This window comes from Gopherus evgoodei, chromosome 1 (assembly GCF_007399415.2).
Source record: "Gopherus evgoodei ecotype Sinaloan lineage chromosome 1, rGopEvg1_v1.p, whole genome shotgun sequence".
Lineage (NCBI taxonomy): Eukaryota > Metazoa > Chordata > Testudines > Testudinidae > Gopherus > Gopherus evgoodei.
In genome coordinates, this window is record NC_044322.1 from 205,891,697 (window position 1) to 205,917,816 (window position 26,120).

At 45.9% G+C, this 26,120-nt stretch overlaps 1 protein-coding gene across 1 annotated transcript; it reads right to left on the minus strand.

The window, feature by feature from the left end:
* Positions 1–4,712: 4,712 nt before the first annotated feature.
* DRD3 (dopamine receptor D3) lies at positions 4,713–21,436 on the minus strand. The gene is made up of 6 exons (XM_030552668.1): positions 21,155–21,436; positions 10,656–10,768; positions 8,336–8,478; positions 7,633–7,829; positions 6,272–6,611; positions 4,713–4,909 (listed from the first exon to the last, which is right to left on the minus strand). Exons 1-6 carry the CDS (start codon positions 21,434–21,436, stop codon positions 4,713–4,715), a joined length of 1,272 nt encoding a protein of 423 aa, XP_030408528.1.
* Between the last annotated feature and the right edge of the window lie 4,684 nt (positions 21,437–26,120).

Below are 26,120 nucleotides of genomic sequence, written 5' to 3' on the forward strand. Positions count from 1 at the left end.
TCTCTGTCCCCTTTTTAATAACATCTTGTTTGCTTTTTTGACTGTCTCTGCACACTGCGTGGACGTCTTCAGAGAACTATCCATGATGACTCCAAGATTTTTTTCCTGATTTGTTGTAGCTAAATTAGCCCCCATCCTATTGTATGTATAGTTGGGGTTATTTTTTCCAATGTGCATTACTTTACATTTATCCACATTACATTTCATTTGCCATTTTGTTGCCCAATCACTTAGTTTTGTGAGATCTTTTTGAAGTTCTTCACAGTCTGCTTTGGTCTTAACTATCTTGAGCAGTTTAGTATCACCTGCAAACTTTGTCACCTCACTTTTTACCACTTTCTCCAGGTCATTTATGAATAAGTTGAATAGGATTGATCCTGACCCTTGGGGAACACCTCTAGTTACCCCTCTCCATTCTGAGAATTTGCCATTTATTGCTACCCCTTTTTCTCTGTCTTTTAACCAGTTCTCAGTCCATGAAAGTACCTTCCTTTTTATCCCATGACAACTTAATTTACGTAAGAGCCTTTGGTGAGGGATCTTGTCAAAGGCTTTCTGGAAATCTAATTATACTATGTCCACATTTGTTGACCCCTTCAAAGAACTGTAATAGATTAGTAAGACACGATTTCCCTTTACAGAAACCATGTTGACTTTTGCTCAACAATTTATGTTCTTCTATGTGTCTGACAATTTTATTATTTATTATTGTTTCAACTAATTTGCCCGGTACTGACATTAGACTTACCGGTCTGTAATTGCTGGGATCACCTCTAGAGCCCTTTTTAAATATTGGTGTTACATTAGCTATATTCCAGTCATTGGGTACAGAAGCCGATTTAAAGGACAGGTTACAAACCATAGTTAATAGTTCCGCAACTTCACATTTGAGTTCTTTCAGAACTCTTGGGTGAATGCCATCTGGTCTCGGTGACTTGTTAATGTTAAGTTTATCAATTAATTCCAAAACCTCCTCTAGTGACACTTCCACCTGTGACAGTTCCTCAGATTTGTCACCTACAAAAGCTGGCTTAGGTTTGAGAATCTCGCTAACATCCTCAGCCATGAAGACTGAAGCAAAGAATCCATTTAATTTCTCCGCAATGACTTTATCGTCTTTAAGCACTCCTTTTGTATCTCGATCATCCAGGGACCCCACTGGTTGTTTAGGAGGCTTCCTGCTTCTAATGTACTTAAAAAAAATTTTATTACCTTCTGAGTTCTTGGCTAGCCGTTCTTCAAACTCCTCTTTGGCTTTTCTTATTACATTTTTACACTTAATTTGGCAATGTTTATGCTCCTTTCTATTTACCTCACTAGGATTTGACTTCCACTTGTTAAAAGATGCCTTTTTATCTCCCACTGCTTCTTTTACATGGTTGTTAAGCCACGGTGGGTCTTTTTTAGTTCTTTTACTGTGTTTCTTAATTTGGGGTATACATTTAAGTTCAGCCTCTATTATGATGTCTTTAAAAAGCATCCATGCAGCTTGCAGGGATTTCACTTTAGTCACTATACCTTTTAATTTCTGTTTAACCCCCTCATTTTTGCATAGTTCTCCATTTTAAAATTAAATGCCACAGTGTTGGGCTGTTGAAATGTTCTTCCCACCAGAGGGATGTTAAATAATATTATATTATGGTCACTATTTCTAAGCGGTCCTGTTATAGTTACCTCTTGGACCAGCTCCGGCACTCCACTCAGTACTAAATCGAGAGTTGCCTCTCCCCTTGTGGGTTCCTTCTATTCTAGTCTTTACAAATGAGTCCCCGCTCTTCCCTACCACGAGGGACACTATGGGGCACTTGCCATAGCTGTGTGTACTTGAATATTATAACATCAGTAAAAACAAAGCTAAGCCCTTACTCAAGCTGTGTTCTTGTGAGGGACAGCAATGTGAATAGAGCAGTCAAATGGGTCAGGGACTAGTAGGATAAACTCTTCAGCAGTAGTCACCTCCCTCCACCTATGTCTCTTTCTAGCTATTGGTTCCTGTATAGTATCTAGGCAGCAAGAAGACCACTCATGGCAGAAGAGAGAAATATGTGCCTGTCACCCATATTATAGTGGAATCCAAACTGATATCTCTCGTTTAATGGCCCTAAGAGATGACAGCATATACAGTAGATCATTAGTTGCCAATTTATTGCTGATCCTTGGAAGGCAACATTATACATATGGCAACCTGGTGAGCTGCTGCTGACACAATCTAATTTACTAATACAAATCTCACCAAGGGAACAATAACCCCTCCTGCATTATCAACACAACAGACTCTGTATACAAGCTAGACTATGCTGGCATCATCAAAACTGATTCTAAAATTACTTAATTTTAGGCACAGTCTCATGAGTTTATATATAACAAACAACAAAAAGGTACCAGCAGCAAAGAGGCTGTGTGAAGTGAATGAGATCGCTGCTAGGAGTGAAAACAACCTAAGCTTTGAAACCTACAGGCAGATCTTAGGACCAGATCCTCAGCTGATGTAGATGGGCATAGTGCTAGTGACTTCAGTGGAGCTATGCTGATTTACACTAGCAGAGAGTCTGGCCCCTGAGCTGGTTTAATGGCTTAACCTAGATAGAGTGGATAGGATTTCATACTACACTGCTCTGTAATGTCTGAGTGCTTGCATTGTGGTCTTTTAACTACTAAAACTGAACTGATTGTAGAGATCAACCCTTCGATGGAGACAACAGGGAAACACTGGTTCCTTTGTACATTATTTACTAGCTCACTTACTTAGTCTCATCAGTAGATTTGTGGGGAGCAATTTCTCTCTTGTTCTTATACACCCCAGTGGGCACATCCCTGACATCTCATCAAGAAGACAGTACAAACACACCCGCTGTTAGCAATGTGCTCTTCACAGTGAGAGAAACCAGCAATGGAAGGATGAGTACGTTCTTAACGCATATGCACAGCAGCTAAGGGTATGTCTACACCGCAGTCAGAGGTGTGAGTGCAGCACATGTAGACAGACCCAGATAAGCTTTAATCTAGTGTGATAGACCTAGGCCAGTTGGGAACAGCAGAGTAGCAGAAGGGAGATATACTGGCCACTGGATAAGCAGTTTTCTGTTCCCTGAGTGACCAGAGCAGGGGCTGCTCCAGGCTAATGAGAACACCTGACTCCAATTTAACCTGAGGCTGTTAAGCACCTGACTCTAATTAAGGCCCCTCTGATGCTAAAAAAGGGCTCACTCCAGTCAGGCCAAAGGGAGCCAGGGGAGAGGAGGTGCATGTGAGGAACTGGGAGCAAGAGGCATGCAAGAAGTTGAGGGTAAGTAGGCACTGCTGGAGGACTGAGAAGTACAAGTGTTATCAGACATCAGGAGGAAGGTCCTGTGGTGAGGATAAAGAAGGTGTTTGGAGGAGGCCATGGGGAAGTAGCCAAGTGAGTTGTAGCTATCGTGCAGCTGTTCCAGGAGGCACTCTAGACAGCTGCAGTCCACAGGGCCTTGGGCTGGAACCCAGAGTAGAGGTTGGGCCTGGGTTCCCCTCCAAACCTGGACTGTGACCCCTATCAGAGGGGAAGGTCTCTGGGCTGTTTCCTGACCCACAAGATGAATCTGTGAGGTGAGCAAATCTGCCAATAAGAGCAGGACCCACCAAGGTAGGGGAGGAACTTTGTCACGCTAGCTAGCATCATACTAGCCACAGTAAGACCAGCTTCAGTGCATGTTGTACAAACCTACCCAGGACCCTGGGTATTTACTTGTGCAGCCAGTGCATACTTAGGTTCATATTGCCACAACTTCACTGCTATTGGTACTCATGTTAGCTAGGGAATCATCAACACAAACATTTTGTTCATGGCAAGCTGGGCTGTGAATCTACCTTGCGCTAGCCTGCTATGGACAAACCGACTGTGTGGGTCCTGCTGACATGCATTAATAGTTCAATAATATGCTTTGATCTAGTCCCGGCTCATCAGCAGGGTCCCCATGTATAGTTAACCCATGGCAGGCTTGTGTGGGATAGTCGCACCCCAGCTTTCTGCAAATGAAGTGTGTGTGTGTGTGTGTGTGTGTGTAGATAAGCCCTAGATTAAAGCTAATTTGGGTATGTTGACATGTGCTGGAATCACACCTCTCATCACAGTGTAGACAGACCCTAAAGACTCACATGTGGCTGCTATATTCCTAAAGGCTAGAGATGCCTGAGAACTCTTAATGAGGCTACACAGCTGCAATTAATGTTCCGGTGTGTGCTCGTGTTTGAATTAGAGAGCCACTGAGGTGTGTGCTGTTTCTTTGGCTCTCCACCTCCCCAGAACCTTTAGCTTGCTTTTGCGGAAGCCTTAAGCATTTAAGGGAATCCAAGTGGGAGTTTTGTGATTCAGTGAATGAAGCCAGCCAAACTTGGCCCGCTCCCATTTGTTTTGCACTGGGCAGTGTATGTGCTCTGCACTCCAGAGACTAGAGCGCCTGACCTGCTGAAGTGTGTGCTCTCATGCCAGGCTGCTCTCTAGTGGCTACAGCTTGCAGGGGATAGAAACCTTGATACAGCAACAGCCAGTGGAGATTCTTCTTTAGCTGAAGCGTTTGGGACTTGTGGGACAGAAGATCCCAAGCTTTCTCTCCGTTGATTGCTGAGAGCGTCTATCCATGTGGCCTCTCACTATGGCACTGTCCCAGTAGGCTCCTGCTTGCCACACCCTCCTGGGTTTACTGTTAAATCAAGCCTTTGTCCTTCCAGGCCTGCTGTCAGCAGCACAAGATCTTGAGGAAAGCTTTGCGGAACTCAGTGTTAAAGGTTGTGTAGATGATGGGGTTGAGAGCACTGTTTACATAACCAAGCCATGTGGTGGCACTGTAGAGCTCCGGGGTTATGTGACAAGCCTGGCAGTGGGTGTTCAGGATATGGGTCATGAAGAATGGCAGCCAGCAGACTACGAATGTCCCTAGAGTTTAAAGGAGAGATGAGAGAACATATTGATTTTGGATTAATGCTGTTGCTCAGGGCTAAACTCTGCCCCCACTTATACCCATGCCAGACTGGCTTCTTCTGCCAGATGTGTGCCTAGGCAAGTCACTTCACCTCTCCATGTCTCATTTTCCCCTTTTGTAAAGTGAGGTTCACAACACCCACCACAGTTATGTTCCCTGCATGCACATGTTCACCAACTCAGGCTGGTTCCTGCTCTTTAAGACACATGTAACTCACTAAACTACAGAAACCAATAGAGAGGTGTGGTCTTATTTACAGAGAGAGAGAGGCAGGAACCACGGCCAATGGGAGCTGCAAGGGAGGTGCTTGCAGGTGGGGGCAGCGCGCGGAGACCCTCTGGCCTCCCTGCCTAGTAACCACTGCCAGAGGGATATGCCAGTAGCTTTCAGAAGCCACCCAAGATAAGCGCTGCTTAGCCGGAGCCTGCACCCCGCTCCTTGTCCCCAGCTCTGAGCCCCCTCCCGCACCCAAACTCCCTCCCAGAGCCTGCACCCCAGCCCTGAGCCCGCACCCAAACTCCCTCCCAGAGCCTGCACCCCAGCCTCGAGCCTGCACCCAAACTCCCTCCCAGAGCCCACACCTCACCCTTCCTGCACTTCCTCCTGCATTGCTGCACCCAACCCCCCTGCCCCAGCCTGGTAAAAGTGAGTGAGGGTGTGGGAGAACAAGTTACTGGGGCGGGGGGAGATGGAGTGAGTAGGGTGTGGGGCCTGGAAGAAGGGGCAGGGCCGTGGCCTTGGGAAAGGGGTGGGGCAGGGAAAGGGTGTTTGGGTTTGTGTGATTAGACTGTTGGCAACCCTACCCAGTACTCCAGCTCTCTGAGAAGAGTAAGGGACATCAACCAGAGTGTCTGCCGTCAACTCAGCACGGTGTAGACACTGCAGTAAGTTAACCTAAGTTACGCTGACTTCAGCTATGTTATTCACATAGCTGGAGTAGCGTAACTTAGGTCGACTTACCCCGAGTGAAGACAAGCCCGAAGGGACTTTTCTTATTGACCTACACCTGGTGTGGTGGTGGTCAAAAATAAGTGATAAATCAAAACATTCACTGTCCAGAGAGACACCCAAAAGTTGAGATGATTATCAGAAATTTTAAGTCTCTCTTCCTTGTCCCTTAATGTTTCCTTCTGCAGAAGAAGAGATCTTTCTGAATTCAGTGGCACTGTAACAATTCACACCAGCTGGGGCCCTGAGTTACAAAAGTCCCTTATTACTTTATGCTGGTAATTTGCATTTCAATTGCATCTTCCATGTGGAGATCTCAAAGCACTTTCCAAACACTTAGCCTCATAAGCAGAATGCTTCTCACTCACCCAGAACGATAGCCAGCATCTGTGTGGCTTTCCTCTCTCTCAGCTGTACTGTCCGGGGCTGCTGGTGCACTAGCTTCAAAGAGGTCAAGATTTTGCCATTGCTGAGTGTACGCACCTCCAAGCCCTGTTCCCTGCTTCTCCTCTTCTCTTTTAGCTCATTTCCATTGGTTCTGGCCCTGGGAAAGGAAGCTTGGTGGCAGAAGCTGCAGTACTGCTGCAGGTCACAGGGGGTCAGCAGCTTCTTTTCAGGGGAGAGCTCTTGGATTGGGGATTTTAGCTGCAGATGGGATGAGAGGGGGTCTTGGTGCCCATGGTGCAAGGTTTTCCTCTCTTTGTGCTCCTGAAATGGAGGAATCCACAGAAATGTCAGGAACTATGGGTGAACAATGCAGTTTGCCAGGCCATGTGTAAAGCAGGACTCAGGGGAGCTCTTGTTCCCTTTTGGCAGCAAAGAGTAGGCCTGAATCAGTGCCCATGATGCAAATTCACCCAAACTTTGGGGAAGTTCCAGATCCATTCTTGGAGCTGGAGCTGAACTTTGCACCTTGTCTTACAGTGGGATGACCTAGACCTGTATCTCTACTTTTCACCGAGGCCCAGATCGTCAAAGGTGATCAGGCTCCTAACTTGTACTAATATCAATGGAAGTTAGGAGCCTAAATTAGGACTTGTGCCCTAGCTCTATCTTTAATTGGGTGAACAAGAGCTCTGGATTCCCAGCCACCCAACTTTGGAGTATATTTGTGCTTAGTGGTATTCCCTGCCTCCCCTTATGCATATTTTCCAGTGTAGCATTATTGTGAGGAAACCTCACACGTTAATGCAATATTGTGGCACCACATATGGAGCAGAGCAAGCAGAATTCTGTAGCTGTTTGACCCTTTGAGTCTGCTAGGTGAGGAGAGCTTTAACAGTTTGCAATTCTTGATGTTCTGATAATTAAAATATCCATAAAAATGGGTGGGGGGGGGGAGTGAGAATGCTGCAGGGTCATTCTGTCACAGCTCTGAAGAAACACCTCTTTAGGCCTTGCCTTTCTCTGCTGTGATGGTCTTAGAGAGTGGAGATATGGATACAAGCTCCAGAACAGTATCCCCTTGTCAAGGCTTTGGTTGGAGCCCCTATTCTAGGGGTGTTTCTGCTGAGCAACAGGAGGTATTTTTCTTCCTTCACGCCTAACACTGAATGCCTTGACTCCCAACCCCTCCCAGACTGGTCAGCAAGAGTCAAACCCGGGTTTCCTATGTAGTGATGGAAAGCACGAAGCAATAGGCTCCCCAGGCTCAGTTTAAAGGATGGGGATGGAGGCAGAGAATGCTCTGACATCTGGTGAGTTCAGACTGCTTTCATCTGGGTCTTACTTTCTGTGTGTAACAGGCTTTGATGCTGATGCTATGGCTGGCCTGCCTGGAGAGGGTTCGTTTCCTCTGTCTCTGCCTCAGCACAAAATAAATCCGGACATAAAGCAGCAAGGTGACCACGAAGGGAAGGTAGAAGGATACCACTGAGGAATAGATGACAAAATCAGGGTTGGATATGGAACAGACACTAGGGTCCCCTGGAGAGAGACAGAGAGAGAGAGAGAGAGAGAGAGAGCGGGGAGTGGTTAGGCTGCTATGGACTTCAGGAACTACAAGGATGTTTTGGTGCACATCAAGGTGAACCAAAGTGTGGCTCATGTGGCCTGTGCTTAATGCAGCCTAGGGACTATGCCACAGAGGTGCATCTCCAGAGATATATGTCAGCAAAGTTACATCTCGGCCTGTCTGTCTGTGTGAGTGCCTCCACTTTCTGGGTAAAGTCGAGGCTGAGCTAATCAAGCACAGACCAATGCACTAGAACAGCAGCAGGTGCCACAGTCCAATGTCAGACTGGAGAGTGCCCTAAAATATAGGGTCTCTTTGTGAATTGGACCCCTTCCCCTCTTTAGATGCAGGATTTGTAGTTCTCAGCAGCCGCCTCTGACGGTCAGACTTCGTAGGCCACGTTTGGCCTTTGGGCCAACTTTGGGGACCCCCATTTCTAATCCTGCTCAGGCACTCCTACTCTGGAAATTGCTGTTACCTGTGGTATTGAAGCCAAACAGGAGGGGGCAGGATACAGCAAACGCCAACATCCAGACCATCACGATCATAATGGAAACCCTCCTGCAGGAGTTCTTCCCTGTGCCATACTGATACTGAACTGGCATCACCACTGCTGTGTACCTGCAAAGGAACCAGCCCCAAAGAGAGAGGGAGGAGGAAGAAAGGCGTGGAAAGGAGACAATGATCAAAATGAGAGAGAGAGAGAGAAAGGGCAACAGTTTGACAGGGAGGAGTGAAGGCAGCATGAGAATGGGAGACAAGGAGTATGGTAGTGAAAGTAGTGGATATAAGAGAGAGCGAGAGAACCAGGAAATTGAATAATCAAAGCAAGGATTTACAATGGTGGCAAGCTGTCATAGCATTCTTTCTCAAATCTGAACCTTAAGAGTCCAGGAATGAGATACTAGCATGAGTTTCCCTAAGCTTAATTACCAGCTTAGGTCTGATATGCTGCCACCAATCAGGAATTTTCCAAGGCCTGATACCCTCTGGTCCCCCCCAAAACCTCCCCTGGGGACCCCAAGAACCCAGATCCCTTGGGTTCTTAAAACAAGGAGAAATAAGCCATTCCCCCACTTCTCCCCCTCCCAGAATTTCCCTCCCTGGGCTATTCTGAGAGATACTGATCCAACCTCTTAAATCACCATACAGAGAAGCATCTCCCTTCCCTCTCACAAAGAGGCAAACAGATTCAAGGAAAACAGAGAGAGATTGTATCTCTCCCTCCTCCCATCTCCCCCACCAGTCCTGGTGAGTTATCCCAATCCCCTGGGATAAAACAAGGGAAACAAGAAAAAAATCAATCAGGTTCTCTAAAAAGAAATCTTTTAATTCTTTACTTTTTCTTTCTTTTATTATCTCTGTAACTTCAAGATGTAAATATACAGGGTCCTATAGCTTACAGATACCAGAGAGAGACTTTCCCCCCAGTACCAATACAAATCAAAATATTCCCAGCAACTACACATATAAAAGTTAACCAGCCAGATCCACAATTGCAAATAGAGTAAAACAATTAAAAAGCCTAAACCGCCTGGTTTTTATCTTTTATTTGAAAAGAAACTTAGAGAGCCTGTAGTAATGTCTGGTCTCTCTCAGACCCCCCGAGAGAGGAACAAAGAACTCACACCCAAACTTCCCTCCACCCGAATTTAAAAGTATCTTGTCTTCTGATTGGTCTTCTGGTCAGGTGTCCAGTTTCCTGCTTGTAACCCTTTACAGGTATGAGATACATTAACCCTTAACACTCTGTTTATGACACAAGCAGAGTGGGAAAGGAAGCAAGAGAAACAACAGAGAAGCAGATGGTCACTTATCCCTATGGTTTTAAGATTTTGATGAACAGCTGATATTGCCCCAGTGGTGAGGCAGAAGGCTAGAATGGAGGCTACCAGCTCTGCATGCCGTGAGGTCTGGGGAAGATGACAGATAAGGCTGGAAACTCGGGGAATGAGCCAATTTATTGATCCTGTCATTGAAATCAGTGGAAAGGCTCCCACTAACTTCAGTTGGCTTTGGACCAGGCCCTCTGCAAGGTTTGCTTTGCACAGTTTCCTCTGAATCATGGCAGAAGGAGAATGGCAGGATGTGTTTTTTTCCCCCCCAGTCTCCCAACCCCCAGGGACTTCAGCTCCCTAAAGCTGTGCCTCCTGAGGTCTGTGCTGAGTTTTGTGGCCAAACCTATCACCACCACCCACAGACATTCACTGGAAATTGATTTAAATACTAATCCCTTCAGTCCCACAATGTTACCAGTCATCTGCTCCACTTCAGGGTGTGTTAAAATTATGGCAAGGCTGGAGAGCACACTCAGATAGTTTTTCTCTCTTTTAAACTGTTTATTAAAACCTCACAGGTGAGACTTGCAAAGGCAAAGGGCAAATGGGAGTTAGATGCCTAATTCACTTTTGTACTTTTGAAAATCTTCCCCTCTATTATTGAGACATGGAAAACCACCCCATGAACACTTTCCTTGTATGATGTGCTTCTTTTCCCCACAGTCTGTTTCCCTGCCTTTTTATAGCATAAGCTCTTTCCATCAGGGACTGTGTCATCTTCCATGTTTGTACAGCACCTAGCACATGGGAGGCACGATTGTAGCAACAACAATACTAGTCATAATGATGATGGTGGCCGGAGACTTTCAAGAAAGACTGGGTTCTCACAGATATCTGCTTTACCTTTTGGCATTTAGACTAGGTATTTGTACCCAACCATTGTGCAAGCAGGCCCAGCCTGCTGTCCCTTCCATCCCCAGTCCTAAGACCTAGCTTCATGCTAATCTCCTTGGCTCCTACCTGTCAATGCTGATAGCACAGAGGTTTAAAATGCTGGCTGTGCACATCATCACGTCCATAGTGACAAAGATGTCGCAGTAGACACGGCTGAAATTCCAGACTCCTCCAGTCACCTGAACATCAATTTCAAAATATTAGCCTTGCTTCATACTGGATACCAATGCATTGCACTTCTATTGGTCCTTCCATCTGAGGCTATCGAAAGGACTGTGTGAACATTAATGATGCATTATTATGCCTTTTTTACAGGGGGGAAACTGAGGCATGTAGCGTTTAAGCAATTTGCCCAAAGTCTCTCAGTGGTTGGTCAAGAATAGAACCCAGGAGTCCTGATTCCCATTCCACTGCTTTGTGTGTGCTGCAAGGGGATGAAGGTGAGAAAATTAGGAGAAAACGGCCCCTACCCCAGTGTTTTAGCATGAAGACTGCCACAGAAATTGAATTACAGCTAATGTAATACACAGTTCCTCTGTTTTAAGAAAAATCACAGACAAAACAAACAAACAAATGAGTGGCTAAGAATGTTTCCCAGCTTGGCTTCTGGAATTATTCCAGAGCCAATGAACTAGGAAAGTGACTCTCTTGCCCAGGGATTTTGCATATTCACATGACACAGATCCTTCTCCAGAATTTTGTCTGAAATCTTATTTCACTTGTTCTAAAGGAGGGCCTGAGCTGCCAACCATGAATATTAGATCTGGATCCAAAATTTTCCAAAATTCAGAGGGTCATGAAATTTGGGGGTTTAGTTTGCACCCATTTCTAGTTTCCTTTATTTTACATTTAAAATATAACGTAAAATATATGGAATAATGTCACGGAGGTGGCCAGTGACAGATAAATCACATGCTCAGCCCAACCGTCAGATTTTAGTGAGAACTTTCAAATTCTGCATACGCTCAGATCAACACTGTGGCATGTAAATGCCCATGTTACCTAGCTAAGCACTGGTGTGGAGGCCCAGTTGCAGGATTGTAATGTCCTCATAAGTGCTAGTGTTGGGAAGTTGAATCTACAGGACATGCTTTGGGAATTCTGAACACACCAAGGTCAGATGTGAACACTTCCTAGATTATTAGTTACTGAAGAACAGGCCACAGCTCCTTGGACCATTCGTTTACCCTAGATTTCTAATGAAGACTCATGGTGCTGACTCACGTCTAATACTGATGCCAGGATCGAATTCCACTGGCTAGGTTGTAAAGCACCAAGGATCATTAAGCTGTTCAGAGCCCTTGATGAACTGTCCATTACAGGACCTCTAATAAATTTGTTGCTAGTGCTGGTGAAAAGTATTCGAGTGACAGCCACGGAGACGGAATGCTTGTTTTTTAATCCACAGAAAATCAAGGGCAGCAGAAAGGAAGGCTGCCCCCAACCTTTCCACCCCACAGAAATAGTGGAAGAAAAAGCTGCTTCGAATGAGGGAATTTGCCCTACTTTTTTACTCAGGATCACAGTTCATGGTTTCAATAGGCTCCTCACCTGCTTCAATGCAGTGGCAGCAGCAATGACCAAGAGCACTTGGTCAGGCTATTGCAACCTTTCCTTTCAGGTGTGGGTCTCACCACAGTGATCCCTGCCTTTGTTCCCTCCAGACGGGATCTTTCCAACGTGCTCTACATCTGAAAACCATTCGGACACGTCCGCTAAGTGCAGAATATGGCCGCCATCTTGTTGAATTGGGGCTTTTCGTAGAGACCGTATTACCCATGTGATCTGCACTGGCTCCCAGTTCATTTCTGGGAGCAATTTGATGTGTTGGCTTTAAGCACTTAATCCCTAAACGGGATGGGTGCAGGTTATTGCAGCAGCTGTCTCCCTTCCTGGGTGATACCACGGCAGCTGTGATCAGCAGAGGTGCTCAGACTTACTATCCCCTCATTGACAAGGAAGGTGGCTGGTGGGAGGGAAGAGAGCATTTGACTCCAGAAGTAATTTTCTGTGTTGTTCCACAGGAGCTTGAAATTGTTGACTTTCAGGTTATGGTGCAAAGCCCATCCAGTCTTCCAGGCTTTTCCTAGAGTGCAGAGCTGAGTGGGTGGTGGAGAATCTAAGTCTAGGTGTGATCAGGAGGCAGGGGCAGCTCCAGGTCCCAGCACACCAAGCGCCTGCTTGGGGCGGCAAGCTGCCAGGGGCACTCTGCCAGCGCCGCGAGGGTGGCAGGCAGGCTGCCTTCGGCGGCTTACCTGTGGAAGCCGCGGGACCAGCCGACCCTCCGCAGGCAAACCACTGAAGGCAGCCTGCCTGCCGTGCTTGGGGCAGCAAAATGCCTAGAGCCGCCGTTGTCAGGAGGGTGTTAGATCTGGACACGTGGTTATATTTTTGTATCAACACCATTTTTAGATGACTGGAAAACAAATGAGTTCTGACCCTGGAGGGGCCAATTCCAGGGCTGAAAAGGTTGTTCAGTCTCCATTCAGTCCTTGGCCTGTGTGCTGAAACTGCCAGCAAGGAGGGGTTACTGTGATGTGGACACCAGCCCACTAAAAAGTGTACTGAATATAAATTGGATTTTTAAAGTCATTTGGACACTATTGACCTATTAATGACTTTTCTGATGTGTCTATCATTATAGTAGTTATCTATTTGTCATTTGAACCAGCAACCTGGCACTTAAAGTCTCTGTAGCTAGTACTAGGGTTGCCAACTTTCTAATTGCACAAAACTGAACATCTCTACCCTGCCCCTTCCCTGTGGCCCGGCCCACACTTACTTCATCCTCTCTCCCTCCGTTGCTGTCTCTCCCACCCTCACTCACATTCACTGGGCCAGGGCAGAGGGTTGGGGAGCGAGGGGGGGAAGGGGTGAAGGGTTTGGGGTGTGGGAGAGGAGTCTAGGCTGGAGCAAGGGGTTGGGGTTCAGGGTGGTGAGGGCTCTGGCTGTGGGTATGGGCTCTGGGGTGCAGGAGGGGGCTCCAGGCTCAGGCAGGAGGTTGGGGCAGGGGGCATGAGGGCTCTGGCTGGAGGTGTGAGCTCTGGGGTGGGGCTGAGGATGAGGAGTTTGGGGTGCAGGAAGGGATGGGGTTAGATGGGTGGGGTGCAAGGTGGAAGTTTTCCCTAGGGCGCGAAACTTCCTTGCACCGGCCCTGAGGCTAGTGCTAGGAGACTGATACTAGTTAGGGTTGCCAGGAGTCCGGTTTTCAACTGGAATACCCAGTGAACAAGGGACCCTGGTGGATCCAGTCAGTAGCACAGTGGGGGCCTAGGGCTAAGGGGTGTTGGGGGTGTGTGGGGTGCTGGCTCCCAGTTTGGGTGCAGGAGGGGACTCCAGATTGGGGCAGGGGGTTGGGATGCAAGAGAAGGTTTAGGGTGTGGGGTCCTGGCACTGCTTACCGCTGCTCCCAGAAGCAGCTGCCAGGTGCCTGAAGCCCCTAGGCTCAGGATGGCCACAGCAGTTCTGCGTGCTGCCCTTGCATCCTCAGGCGCCACCCCCACATCTCCCATTGGTCGCAGTTCCCGGCCAATGGGAGCTGGCAGTAGGTGCAGGGGCAGCGCACGGAGCATCCCTGGCCACCCATGTGTCTAGGGGCTTCAGGGACCTAGTGGCTGCTTCCGGAAGTCACATGGAGCTAGGGTAAGCAGGGAGCCTGCCTTAGCCCCGGGCCCCCACTGCGCTGCTGACCGGAGCCACCAGGGTCCCTTGTTCACCGGGTATTCCAGTCGAAAACCAGACTCCTGGCAACCCTAACTAGTATCAGTCTCCTAGCACTAGCCTCAGGGCCGGTGCAAGGAAGTTTCGTGCCCTAGGCAAAACCTTCCATCTTGCACCCCACCCATCTAACCCCCCCCCATGGCAGCTAACTCAGCCCCCCACCCGGGGAGCCCCAACCACAACAGCTAACCCCTCTCCCCCCCCATCCCCTCATGGCAGCTAACCCTGCCTGGGGAGGCCTCCTGCGGAAACTAAGCCTGCCTGAGTAGCCTGCCCCAGCTCACCTCGGCTCCGCCTCCTCCACTGAGCACGCCGGTGCTGCTCTAATTCTCCTCCCTGCCCAGGCTTGTGGCACTGATTGGAGGAGACTTAGAGCTGGGCTGTGTGCTCAGCAGAGGAGGCAGAGTGGAGGTGAGCTGGGGCAGGGAGCGGTTCCCCTGTGTGCCCCCCCTTGTTATTGCGGGCAACCCTCTCCGCATGCTCCCCACCCAGCTCACCTCCACCTCCTTGCCTGAGGGGGTTTTTAGGCACCTCCAACCACTAGGTGCTCTAGGCGGCCGCTTAGTTTGCCTAAATGGTTGCACCAGCCCTGACTAGCCTCCCTGTTCTGGATATCAGGCTCAGAGGAGCAGGATCTTGCTCTCCCCTCGTCCCCCCAATCTGCTAATTAATCTGGTCTCCTGAATGGTTGAAGACTCCAGCAGGCACTTTCTTAACACCTGTAGCAGGGCTGGGTCTCTGGCTGCTCAATACAGGTACATGCTTGTAGCTGTGTTTCTGGTCTTGATCGTGCCTATTCCTTGCTCTTCGTAGTTGGTTCCTGCTCCAGCCCTGGCTGTTACTCTAGTTCTGACTCTTGCCCCCTGCTTCCTGGCTCTGGCTTTTTCCCTGAACTTGGTAACTTGGCTCCTGGTCACTAGGCCTGATCACCCCTGTTCAGCCATTAGGCCAGCCTGCTGTCCTGGCCATTAGGTAAGGCTGCCCACAGCGTGTTTCTTAACACACATGCCTCTCTCCATGCTGGCAAAGGGAGGGGAACTTTCAAAAAATAAAACCAAATTCATTTTTTGAAATGAAAATGTTACCTCTGGGAGTATGTTATATATGTAACAAACACCTCTGTTTCCCAGCTATTGGGATGGCATGAGGTCTTGCTCCCAGCTCCTGCTGCCATAGTGATGTGTGTAGGAGGAGAGAAACCAGAAGGAAACCTCCCTTCTATCAACTAAGCATAATCAAAGGTGCAGAGTGAGTTAATGCCAGGGCCTGATTTTATCCTCCAGAGGGAAAACCTGTGGGGAGGAGTAAGGAGGAATCCAAATTTGTATTTCAGGAGGTTGGATTTGCCCTTCTTTTGCAGAAGAACTAGGGATTCAGCTTCCAAACTCTGCAGATTTTCTGGGATCCAAGTGGATCCTGGATATCAATGAGACATTTGCACTGGCTCCTTGCCAACCTATGCCAGTTTCCTGAGAGCATGGCTTCAAGGACTCCTCAATAGACAGCTGCTTCCCCATAAGAGGATGCATCACAGCAGAGTGGCTCTGCAGGAAAACTAATGCAGTATGTGAATGTAATAATTTTCCTCCTCATTTCCTGTGGGGTAAGTGTGGAATGATGCACTCCCCCCTCTTATCCCCAATCTGCATCCAGCCTTCCTGGGCCTACAGAAAGTGATGCACGACATCTGGAGCAAAGGATGATGGTGTCATAAAAGTGGCTTCCTACCACACCATGGGCAATCAAAAGTGTACAATTCCTCACCTCAGGAACACTCATGCAAGGTCAGTCAGTAAGTGGCATCATTATTAATATCAGCTTCTAAGGCAACAGGCAGTGTGGAACGTGCAGAAAGCAAATGAGGAGGCAGCTCTCTGAAAAGAGACCACTCTGCTGCTTACGGATAGTTTTCAGTAATTAAAAACATGTATTTGAGTGAATGAAGCATTCGGCATCTGTTCAGCTCCCCTTTATAGTCCTACTGCCCAGTATTTGAAATGCTTGTTGTTGTTCATTAGTTACTGTTTGTTTCATGCCGGCATTCACAGAGATGTGTAAGAAGGTTAGAAGCAGAGCTGTGCAAAATATGGTGATGTATAGTGCTATCTGGTGCTTTTCTTGAAAGCTAAGATTCTCACCTAATCACCTGTCTCCTGGAGACAGGTGACTAGGTGAGAATCTTACTTTTTTTTTCTTTTTAATGAAAGCTAGGTTTCTAGCCCTCATGGCTGTGGAGAAAAGCTTGAAAACCTGAACCATAAAGGCTATGACACTAGAAAACAAAGACCTTACAAGTTATTTTTATAAATCTAAATTTGTAAGTCCATGTCATGATATTTTGAGACTAAAGTCATGATTTTTTGGATGTGTGACATTGACAATACTGGAAACATTTGCAATAGAATCACAAAAAGGGGATCTGGCTTCATAGTTTGATGCAAACACAAAACTCATTACAATTCGTCATAAGTTCTGTGGAGGTTCAAGAACCTTTCACCAGAAGTTGGAGTCAGGGGTTTGCATCAAAGCCAGGTGCACCTGACACAGCTCATATATGTCAAATGTGGTAGCTTCCAAAGTTCTGGGCTCATTAGCCCATTTAACTCTGGGAATATGAACCACTGGAAGTGAAACAGAAGAAAATCTTGGCAGAAAATGCTCTGAAGTGAAATCTCTCAGGGTTACACATTCAGACTAGACTGACTACATACTGAGTGTTAGCATATAGAAAAGGGATGTTTGTCAGATCAAAATGATGGGTTGAAATCTGTTCTCATTTGCCCCAGTCAGCACTTCTAAATGTGGAGTAACTCCATTGAAGTCAGTGGAATTACTTAATATTTGTCCAGGGGTAGCTGAGATCAGAATTTGACATAGATTATTACAGCTGAAAATTTGTATAGACCTAATTTGCTTTTTGCTATTTTTGATCTTTCTTTTCTTCTTCTATTCCACTTAGCTTTGTTAACTAAACTAGGACTTGCCAGTTTGCCTTTCTGGCTCTCATATTCTAGTGGGATACTTATGTGACCTTCCAAGTGCCTTTCATCTGAGGATCTCAAAGCATTTCATAACTATTAACTAAATTAATCCTCACAGCCACCCTTGTGAATTAAGTGGATTTTAACTTGATTTCACACATGGTGAACCTGAGATACAGACAGATGAGGTGACAGGCTTCTGAGATCACAATGAGTCAGTGACATTGCTGGGAATAGAGCCCATGGGTGAAATCCTGGCAAAACTCCTATTGACTTCAGATTTCTTGACTGCTAGTCCTGTGCTTTATCCACAAGACCAACATTAAGTTTAGCTTTTCCAACACTGTTGGAAATGTTGCCAGTGAAAGGTATTCAACTGAGAGCCATGGAGACTCAAAAAAGGTAGAAATGATAAATGAAAAAACATTAAAATGTGAATATCTCAAACATCTTGAATAACGGGATTATATAGTCTTCCTTTTAAAAAGTGAGCCCCTTTTAAAAATATACAAAACCAAATATGGCCATCTGCAGATTGTAAACGTCATATCTGGGCACTGATGCCATACCTAGGAGTCCAGGAGCAATGATGAACCATGTTAAAACATGAGGTTTAGAATCACTTTGATATTAGGGGGCAAACATGCTCCCTTAATTGAAAGCTATTGTTGACTTGACAGTCTACTTCATTGTGCTGCTAATTGTCAATCAGCATTGTCTCTCATTCAAATTTGGCTTCTGCCATCTGGTTTCCATTCGGATTTCAAACTCTGCCAGACACTGGTGATGGCTACCTTCTAGGCCTGAAGAATAGGTGCTGGGTATCATTAGCCTTCTGATGTTGTTGTAGCCATGTTCTGCATTGGCTTTACAGAGATGTAAGGAAAGGAAGAACTAACTGCTATAGGACTCCACAACAGAGAGGCCACCGGGGGACAAGCAGTTGTCCACCTCCCTCCTCTGAGATGTCAGACAATTCCATCCACCCCTGTGGAGATGGAATTTGAATCCACTCATGTCAACAGCAGCTCATGATCAATGGTATCAAAGATTTATTTTTTTTTGAAAGGTCCATGGTAGCAGTAGCCATAAAGGGGACTGGGCTTCACTTGCTTCCCTCAGCAAATCATCAATCTGTGTGATGAATGGGTGTCTTTATGCCAAGAAACCTGACTGGTTGGGCTCCAAGAGTTTGAAGCTATACGATGATGCTATGGTTGGCCTACAAGCACCATCTCAATGTTTCTCAGAAAGGGATGGCTATTGGCTGAATGACATTTGGCAAGGACATTAGGGTCCAGAGTTCATTTCTTGGACAGGGTCCAGGCCAGACTGTAAAAATTTTGATAGGCAACCTTCACACAAAGTGCTTTGGGATAGCAAATGACTTGTAAATGTAAAACCTTCAATCACGTTTGCTCATACCATAAATTATGAGATGGATGGCAGCAGGCTTCAGATGTGTCTTGGCAAAAATGGACCCTGGAAATAACTATTTAACATGATTTTTGATATTGAAGTGGATTTATTCCATCTTCCCTGGGAACAGTTGGTCACTGCACTATTAGACGAAACACAACAGACTCGCCATCATACTAAATAACGATGCTCACAGGTAAGAGACTGCAGCCAATAGGTGGGATCACCTATTCTACAAACAATGGGAAAAATCCACCTTCTGTACTCTGAGTTTCTCACCTTTGTATTACTAGATGCATAGGAAGTGCTGTGTAATGGTCAGAGTAATGGGCTGGGAGTCAGGACTCCTGGGTTCTCTTCCTGGCTGTTCTTCTGATTCTCGGTCTTCCTTTGGATAAGGCACTTCACTTCTCTGTGTTTCAGGGGTGAAAAGGTTTTTGCTGCTACAAAGTGGACCACCTTCCTATTCTTAAGCTGTGGCCTCAAAGCTGCGTGGAGATGGAATTTGCACCACAGTGTGCCTCAGTTTTCTGGTCCATAAAATGTGGATAATAAGAGGATTGATGAACTCATTAATGCTTACAGAGCACTTTTCATCCTAGGATCTCAAGATACTGTAGATGCAAAGTGTTGTTGGTTTGAAATGAGGATAGTTTTCTAACAGCATTTCTCTTCCACTATTAAAATTTCATTCACTCCAGTCTCTCCTTCCTGAGTGTTTTTATTTTCTTTATTCCTTACCTTTTCTCATTGTGCCCCTCATTTTTTTTGCCTCATTTCCATCTTTGTTTGCTTTCTCCTCCTTGAGGTCATAGATCTAACACCTTAGTACTAGATATTCCTTACGTTAGCTGTGGGATAGTTCTATATAGATTTTTCTGTATTTTGCTACTGACTTAATTAGGAATGTGATGTGGCATGCAATATGGTATTCTTTCATTTCTGATTGACTAAGATGTCATAAATAATCATCAGTGTCACTATTCATACCACCTGTGAATAGAGCAGGTCCTTCATTTCTCTTCAGAGTGATTCTGCAATGGATGTCAGCTGAGGAGAATGACCCAGACAACATAAAGGAAACATTAATGGAATAACAGTCCCCAAAGCCTTTGTAGGTTTAACCAGGCTTAATGACTATAATCAATGCACATTAGCTACAGTTGTTACATATCTCGGTGGGTTTCTCTGAACTTGTGCAAAAATAACTTTAAAAAGCCTCATGTAATAAACCTTCATTGATTTCCATCAATAAAAATGACTGAGTCAGGAGTGGCCCTACAGTTAGTGTTCTACACTGCTGTGTGGGGAAACTTGAATTTTAGTGTCATATTCTCCATTACTCTGTACCACCTGTAGTCATTTACACCAGTGCAAAGTCAAAAGGTACAATTTTCTCCCAACTTAGCACTGGTGTATTTGACTGCATTGGATGCAGGGCAATGGAGAGTCAGGCTCCCTACCCTTCTCTCTGCCTATGTCAACAGGCCTTGGAAATTATTGCTCAGGGCCGGCCTAACACTATCAGTGCTTTGGTACACTTTGTACTCCTGGGGGAATTCTGCACCAGAAATTTAAAAATTCTGCACACAGTATTTTTAAATTCTGCATATTTTGTTTGTCAAAACAACACTATATAATCACACCAGTTTCAATTATTTTGGTAATTTATTTCAAAATACCTATCAGCAACTATGTCTGTAACAGTACAGACACAAAAAAATTCCTCCAGGAGTAGAGAGTAAAGAAAACCCCTACAACAACCCAGTTCCTATTTCTCTGCCCTCTGCCCCCATAGCCTAGTGAGTGGGGCGGAGTGTCAGACACTTGCACCCCCTTCCCCACAGATCCCAGCTGCAGTGTTCCCCAGCCCAGACAGTTGCACCCCCTCCCCTCCAGAGCCCAGGGATCCAGAGGGAGAAACAGCCTGATGCTGGTCCCGGGGTTATGTGGAGTTTCCTGCATGCTGCCTCCTTCCTTCAGGGCATGCTGAGAACTGCAGCTGCCAGGAAGCCTCTGCTCCCTTCCCCTCTTCCCAGCAGTGTCTTCTGCTTGCAAACTGTGCTCTGCTGGGTCCAGCAGCCCCTAGTGGCAGCCAACAGCTCTGCAGCCCATTTCTGTGGAGGAAAAGAATATTTTTTGCACAGAATTTCAACTTCTTCGCAAAGTCTGCATGTGGAGAGGTGCAGAATTCCCCCAGAAATAACTTTTTTAGGAGGCCTGGATTCAACTTCTTTCTCCTGGCCTTCTGCATCTTAGACCAGCAGAAGGAGACACCAGTCTGGGAGTAGGCTCAGCTTGTGGAAGTATAGCAATGGGGAATGCTCAACAGTGACACTGCTGGCTGATTCAGGAGTGGCCTTCATGTGCTCTGAATGTGTCTCACTCACGTATAAATGCCACAAGGCACTGTTGTTATTTAAACATGGCCTAAGAAGTACTTACCTCCAAGTATACCACCCATGGCATCACCAGTGTGGCCACCAGCAAGTCTGCCACGGCCAGACTCACCACCAGGTAATTCGTTGTGGTTTGCAAGGTGCGTTCTCTTAGCACTGCTAGGCAGACCAGCACGTTCCCAAAGACGATGGCCAAAATCAGGGTGCAGTAGCAGAGGGTGTAATAGGCATGGGAGTGTGTCAGTCCAGGCTCTGTTGAATTCTCTTGCCCATGCGTGACAGAGCTAGTAGTGTTGAAATAGCTGTTGACTCTAGTGAAGAGTGCCATTGGGAGGCAGGTGGAGAGCTGAAAATACATAGAGCAACTCTAGTAACCAATTTCTTCAGCTATGAACTGCATCTTTCATCCAAATTATTGCACCACTCTCTACAGGTCATGAGCCAGATTCTGAAGCCTTTAATTAGGCAGAGTTCTTAAAGCTAATGGGAGTTTTGCCTGAGTACAAAGAGAATAAAGGATTCAGGACTTTAATCTGTTTGTGTATCTAATGCACATTTTCTCTGCCAATGAAATGCAGCCATGTGGAGTTGAGCAGCTGTTTAGTAATGTACAACAACACTGCACAACTGTGTAAGAGAGTTAGTAGAAAACACCATCCAACTGAGAGAGCAGAGGAAATCCACGAGGGCAGAATTGTAGTTACCTGAACTAGAATTTGGGCAGAACCCTGAGACTAGCCTCTCTTCTTTTGCAAAAACTGCTATGGACTCCTTAATAACTGCATGTGATCAGGATTTTGGTTGTATAGTTTGGCCAAACAATGGCACTTCCAATATCAGGAGCACCCTACAGTCATATTTGGCCTTAAGTTCAGTACTAACTCAGAAGGCAAGCTGAGAATTCAGCCCTCAACTCTGTTTCAGGTCTCAGTCTCTGAGCACTATGTGTTTCTATGATTCTGTTGAGTACAAATTATGCCTGCTGTAGTGAGTCACCATTACTGAATTGCCATTACCATTTTCTGCAGCACTTCTTTGCTGAAGAAGGTATCCCATCCAACTACTGATCAGGTCCAATTGCATTTTAGCTTGTAGGCTTATTACTTCTTATTGTGGCACTGATACTGTGCTTTGCCCTTTCTAAATGCAATAGAAGGCGCAATCCTTGCACTAAAGAGCTCAGCTGATAGACTTATCACTCCAGATAGTAGGGTAGGGGCCAAATTCAAGGGGCTTCAAATTGCTCTCTTATAAGGCAGCTGCAATCATCCTCAAGAACATACTTTTCTCCATTTACTTAGATGACTTATTTTAACTTTTTTTTTTCAGATGTATTAAGGCTGCTGTCCCAGTGTCTCAATCTGTGACATTTAACATTTGCTTACTTTAATTATTTTGCTAATGCCCCCATCAATGAAGCACCTGGGCACATGTTTATTAAAAGCAGGTATAAAACACTGCACAGGACGGTCCAGGAGGTGGTGCAAATGTTAGCCCTGTTCCACCCAACCTGTCTAAATGAAACCTCACCTGTAATAATTGAGACTTGTGCAAATGCTTGAACAGAAACTCTGTCATGAACAATAAGTATAGTGGACAGATGGCCAGATTGCCAGTGGACAGAAATCCACATAATTAAAACCAGCATTAACTGCCCCCCTTCTTGACAATCTCATCAGAGAGGCCAAGGGCTAGATGGGCCATGGAAGCTGGAGTCTTCTCTCTTCCTTAAATGTGGGTCCCCCAGGCAGGGGATGAGACCTATTAGCTATGGGATGTGAAGGAAGCTTAGCCTGCTGCTGTCTTTGCTGCACCACCTGTGGGGACGCATAGAGGTGCTCAGATACTTTAGTGTGGGCCCTGGAATAAGAATCATTGTGGAATAGAATCCAGTTTCCAGTGCTGATGAGTCAGCATTTTCCACCAGCAAGAAATTGATATATTTTTAAAAAACAAAGCAATAAAAGTTAATGGAGCTTTTCCACATCTTGCACATGGTTGTGTGTGAATTTACGCTGGTCCTGATTTAAAGCAGACCAGCTAGAGCTATGCCCAGCCACGATCCATTCTGTGATATATCTTATGGCAGAGCACTTCTCATACTATAAATGCTGTGCTGAACTCATATCAATCAATCAGCTTTTATTCTCTTAAGCTAGTGTTTCTCAAACTGGGGTCACCGCTTGTGTAGGGAAAGCCCCTGGCAGGCCAGGCTGGTTTGTTTACCTGCCCTGTCTGTAGGTCCGTCTGATCACGGCTCCCACTGGCTGTGGTTCACTGCTGCAGGCCAATGGGACCTGCTGGAAGCGGCATGGGCCGAGGGACTTACTGGCCACTGCTTCCAGCAGCTCCCATTGGCCTGCAGCAGCAAACCAGGGCCAGTGGGAGCTATGATCGGCTGGACCTGCGGACAGGGCAGGTAAACAAACCGGCCCGGCCCGCCAGGGGCTTTCCCTACACGAGCAGCGACCCTAGTTTGAGAAACACTGGCTTAAGCTATGTAATACTAACTCTTTCACCTAAAGAAGAGGCTGTGCTAAGGATTTGCACCTCTGATAAGCAAGCTCCATGTCTTAACTACATGGTTGGTGAACAAGCCAAAGGACTGACACAATTTTAATGAAAAGCTAAACAAAACTGTATTGGAAACCTGTTTTTCTCCTAGAGCTAAATTGCTATTCTAGTCTTGCTCCTTCCGGGTTTGCATGGCAATCCCGACTTGCTACCTCTGCCTGATATTTCAGTCCCAGGCCCCAGACAGCTTTGCCAGTGACCCTCAATCCTGTCCTGGAATCCCCCTGCCCCCACACTGCCCTGCTATTCCTGGACTTCCCATGCACAGCTCTAGCAATGCACCTCAGTCCTGACCTGTAGCACCCCTATGCTATTCTAGTCTTTGGCTCCTAATGCTGCTCTGATAGCACACCTCACTCCTGATCTGCAGCTTCCCCTGTTATTCCAGTCCTGTGCCCACCCCCCAGCTCTACTAAATGGATCTCCATCCTGACCTGCAGCACTGCTTACTATTCCATCTCAGAGTTCATCTTGAGCACAGACTCCCTACTACAAATCATGCCAAATTACAGTATAGTTTGTAGCGCATAATATGGACAAATATCAACTAAGTACTCATTCTAGAGGATTAGACTTTTTCTCCATGCACATGCATACAACTGCTCTGTATGCTAATGGAAGCTCACAGACTGTGCATGCAAAAAGGACAGCTGTACTATCTCCCTTCAGGAGATAGCACAGCTGGAGAGTGAACAGACCTCTCATGTCCAAGATCCAAAGCTACAAGAATGTGCAGAGAATTACATCAAATCAAGAAAGCAGCAAACCTTCTCACAGAAACAGAGCTCCTATGTACACAAGAAATAAGGGCAAGCTGAGAATTCAGCCCTCAATTTTGTTTTAGCTGTTGCAGGTCTCAGCCTCTGAGCACTGTGTGTTTCTCTCATTCTGTTGAGTACAGATCATGCCTGCTGTAGTGAGAGTCTGGTTAAAGGGACAACTGATCAGAGCAGAGTTGATCCATTGCTAGTTTTGATCCTGTCCATTCTGTTCCCCATTGTGATCTTTTGGGGTATTTCAGTCTGGAAGAGCAGCAACAACTTTGTCAATCTCTTTCCCTATAAGCTCCCCCTTTATCCCCATCTCTTTCCTTGCTCTCAGACCAGGTAGGCATTCCCCATGCACATTCAAGGACAAAAACACCAAGATGACCTGGAAGTGGCAGACTTTAGAAGCAGAGTCATAAAAATCCATAGCCCATCACAGACACTGGTAATATCAGACTCCATGTGCTGCAGGTACTGCTGGAGTGTGTGTTTTTAAATCAAATGCACACAGTGGAAGTAAAGCCTAACTGCTGTGAAAATTATGGTACTAAATAAAGTCAATATCCCACCTCATACATGTTTTTTAAAATACCATCAAAAAAGACTGCATAAAATTCCCATTTAGATTAGCATTTCTTTGCTGGAGAATAATCTTTCCTGTATGGAAACCTGTCTCCTTTGAAATATATGGTGCTGTAAAAAGGAAAGTCTTTCTCTGTCAGAGATTTCTAAGTTGGCTCACTGCAGCATTAAAACGAAGGAATCTAAAGTAAAAGAGCCTCAAAATTACAGGAACCTAGGAGGGGAAAAAACATGAACTTACTTCTGACTCCAAGCTTCCTTTTTTCCAGTCCCTTTTTAATGCCTTGTCAGTGTGAAAGAGGTGAGTGAACCTCACAAAATCCAAGTGAATTTATTTGGGAAAAGAAAAATAGGAAGAAAAGGTCAGTGCCCCCCAAACACTCAGACACAAAGGAAAGGATTTTTTGCAAACAAGATTGTAGATTGAGAGCAATGTTTTTGGTGCAATAATTCATTTTTCTTTTGGACTGAGTGTACTCTTAGAGCCTCACAGAAACTGTAAGCCAGATTTTCACAGACACAATTAAGGAACAACAGAGAGAAATAATGACTTACCCTCACAATTTGATTGTGTTGCTGAAGAATGTTAAGCTGAACACCTAATCCCCTGTAACTGCTTGGAGCTGACAAGACATGCCCGAGGAAGGCAAACGTTGCCCTTCTCAGGGCACAGAAACAGAGCAAACAAAGGGAGAAACAAATTGCCCGTGTTCAACTCCAATGTGAAGTCTGTGCTGTGAATGTTCTTCAGGTGCCCCATCACATATTACTTTGTGCCTTGGATCTGATTTTAGAGCCATATGTTCCCTTGATGATTATGGGAGGGTCTCTGAGGGCTAACAAGGACCAGCTGCTCCAAGTCTTCATCCTTGATGCTGATAAGATAAAATGTGGAAGGTTTGCTCTGTTCTTCTGTCCTCTTTTCCCTTTTCTCTCTGTCTCTTCCCTTCAGTATAGACAGTTTCACAATTTTTCTGTGTCACACATCTAATTCTACATCATCTCATTGGCTCTTTAATTTGATTTTATCATTTCTCTTTCACTCACACTCTCCCCTCCCTTCCTCTCTCTCTGGTATTGCTATGGCAG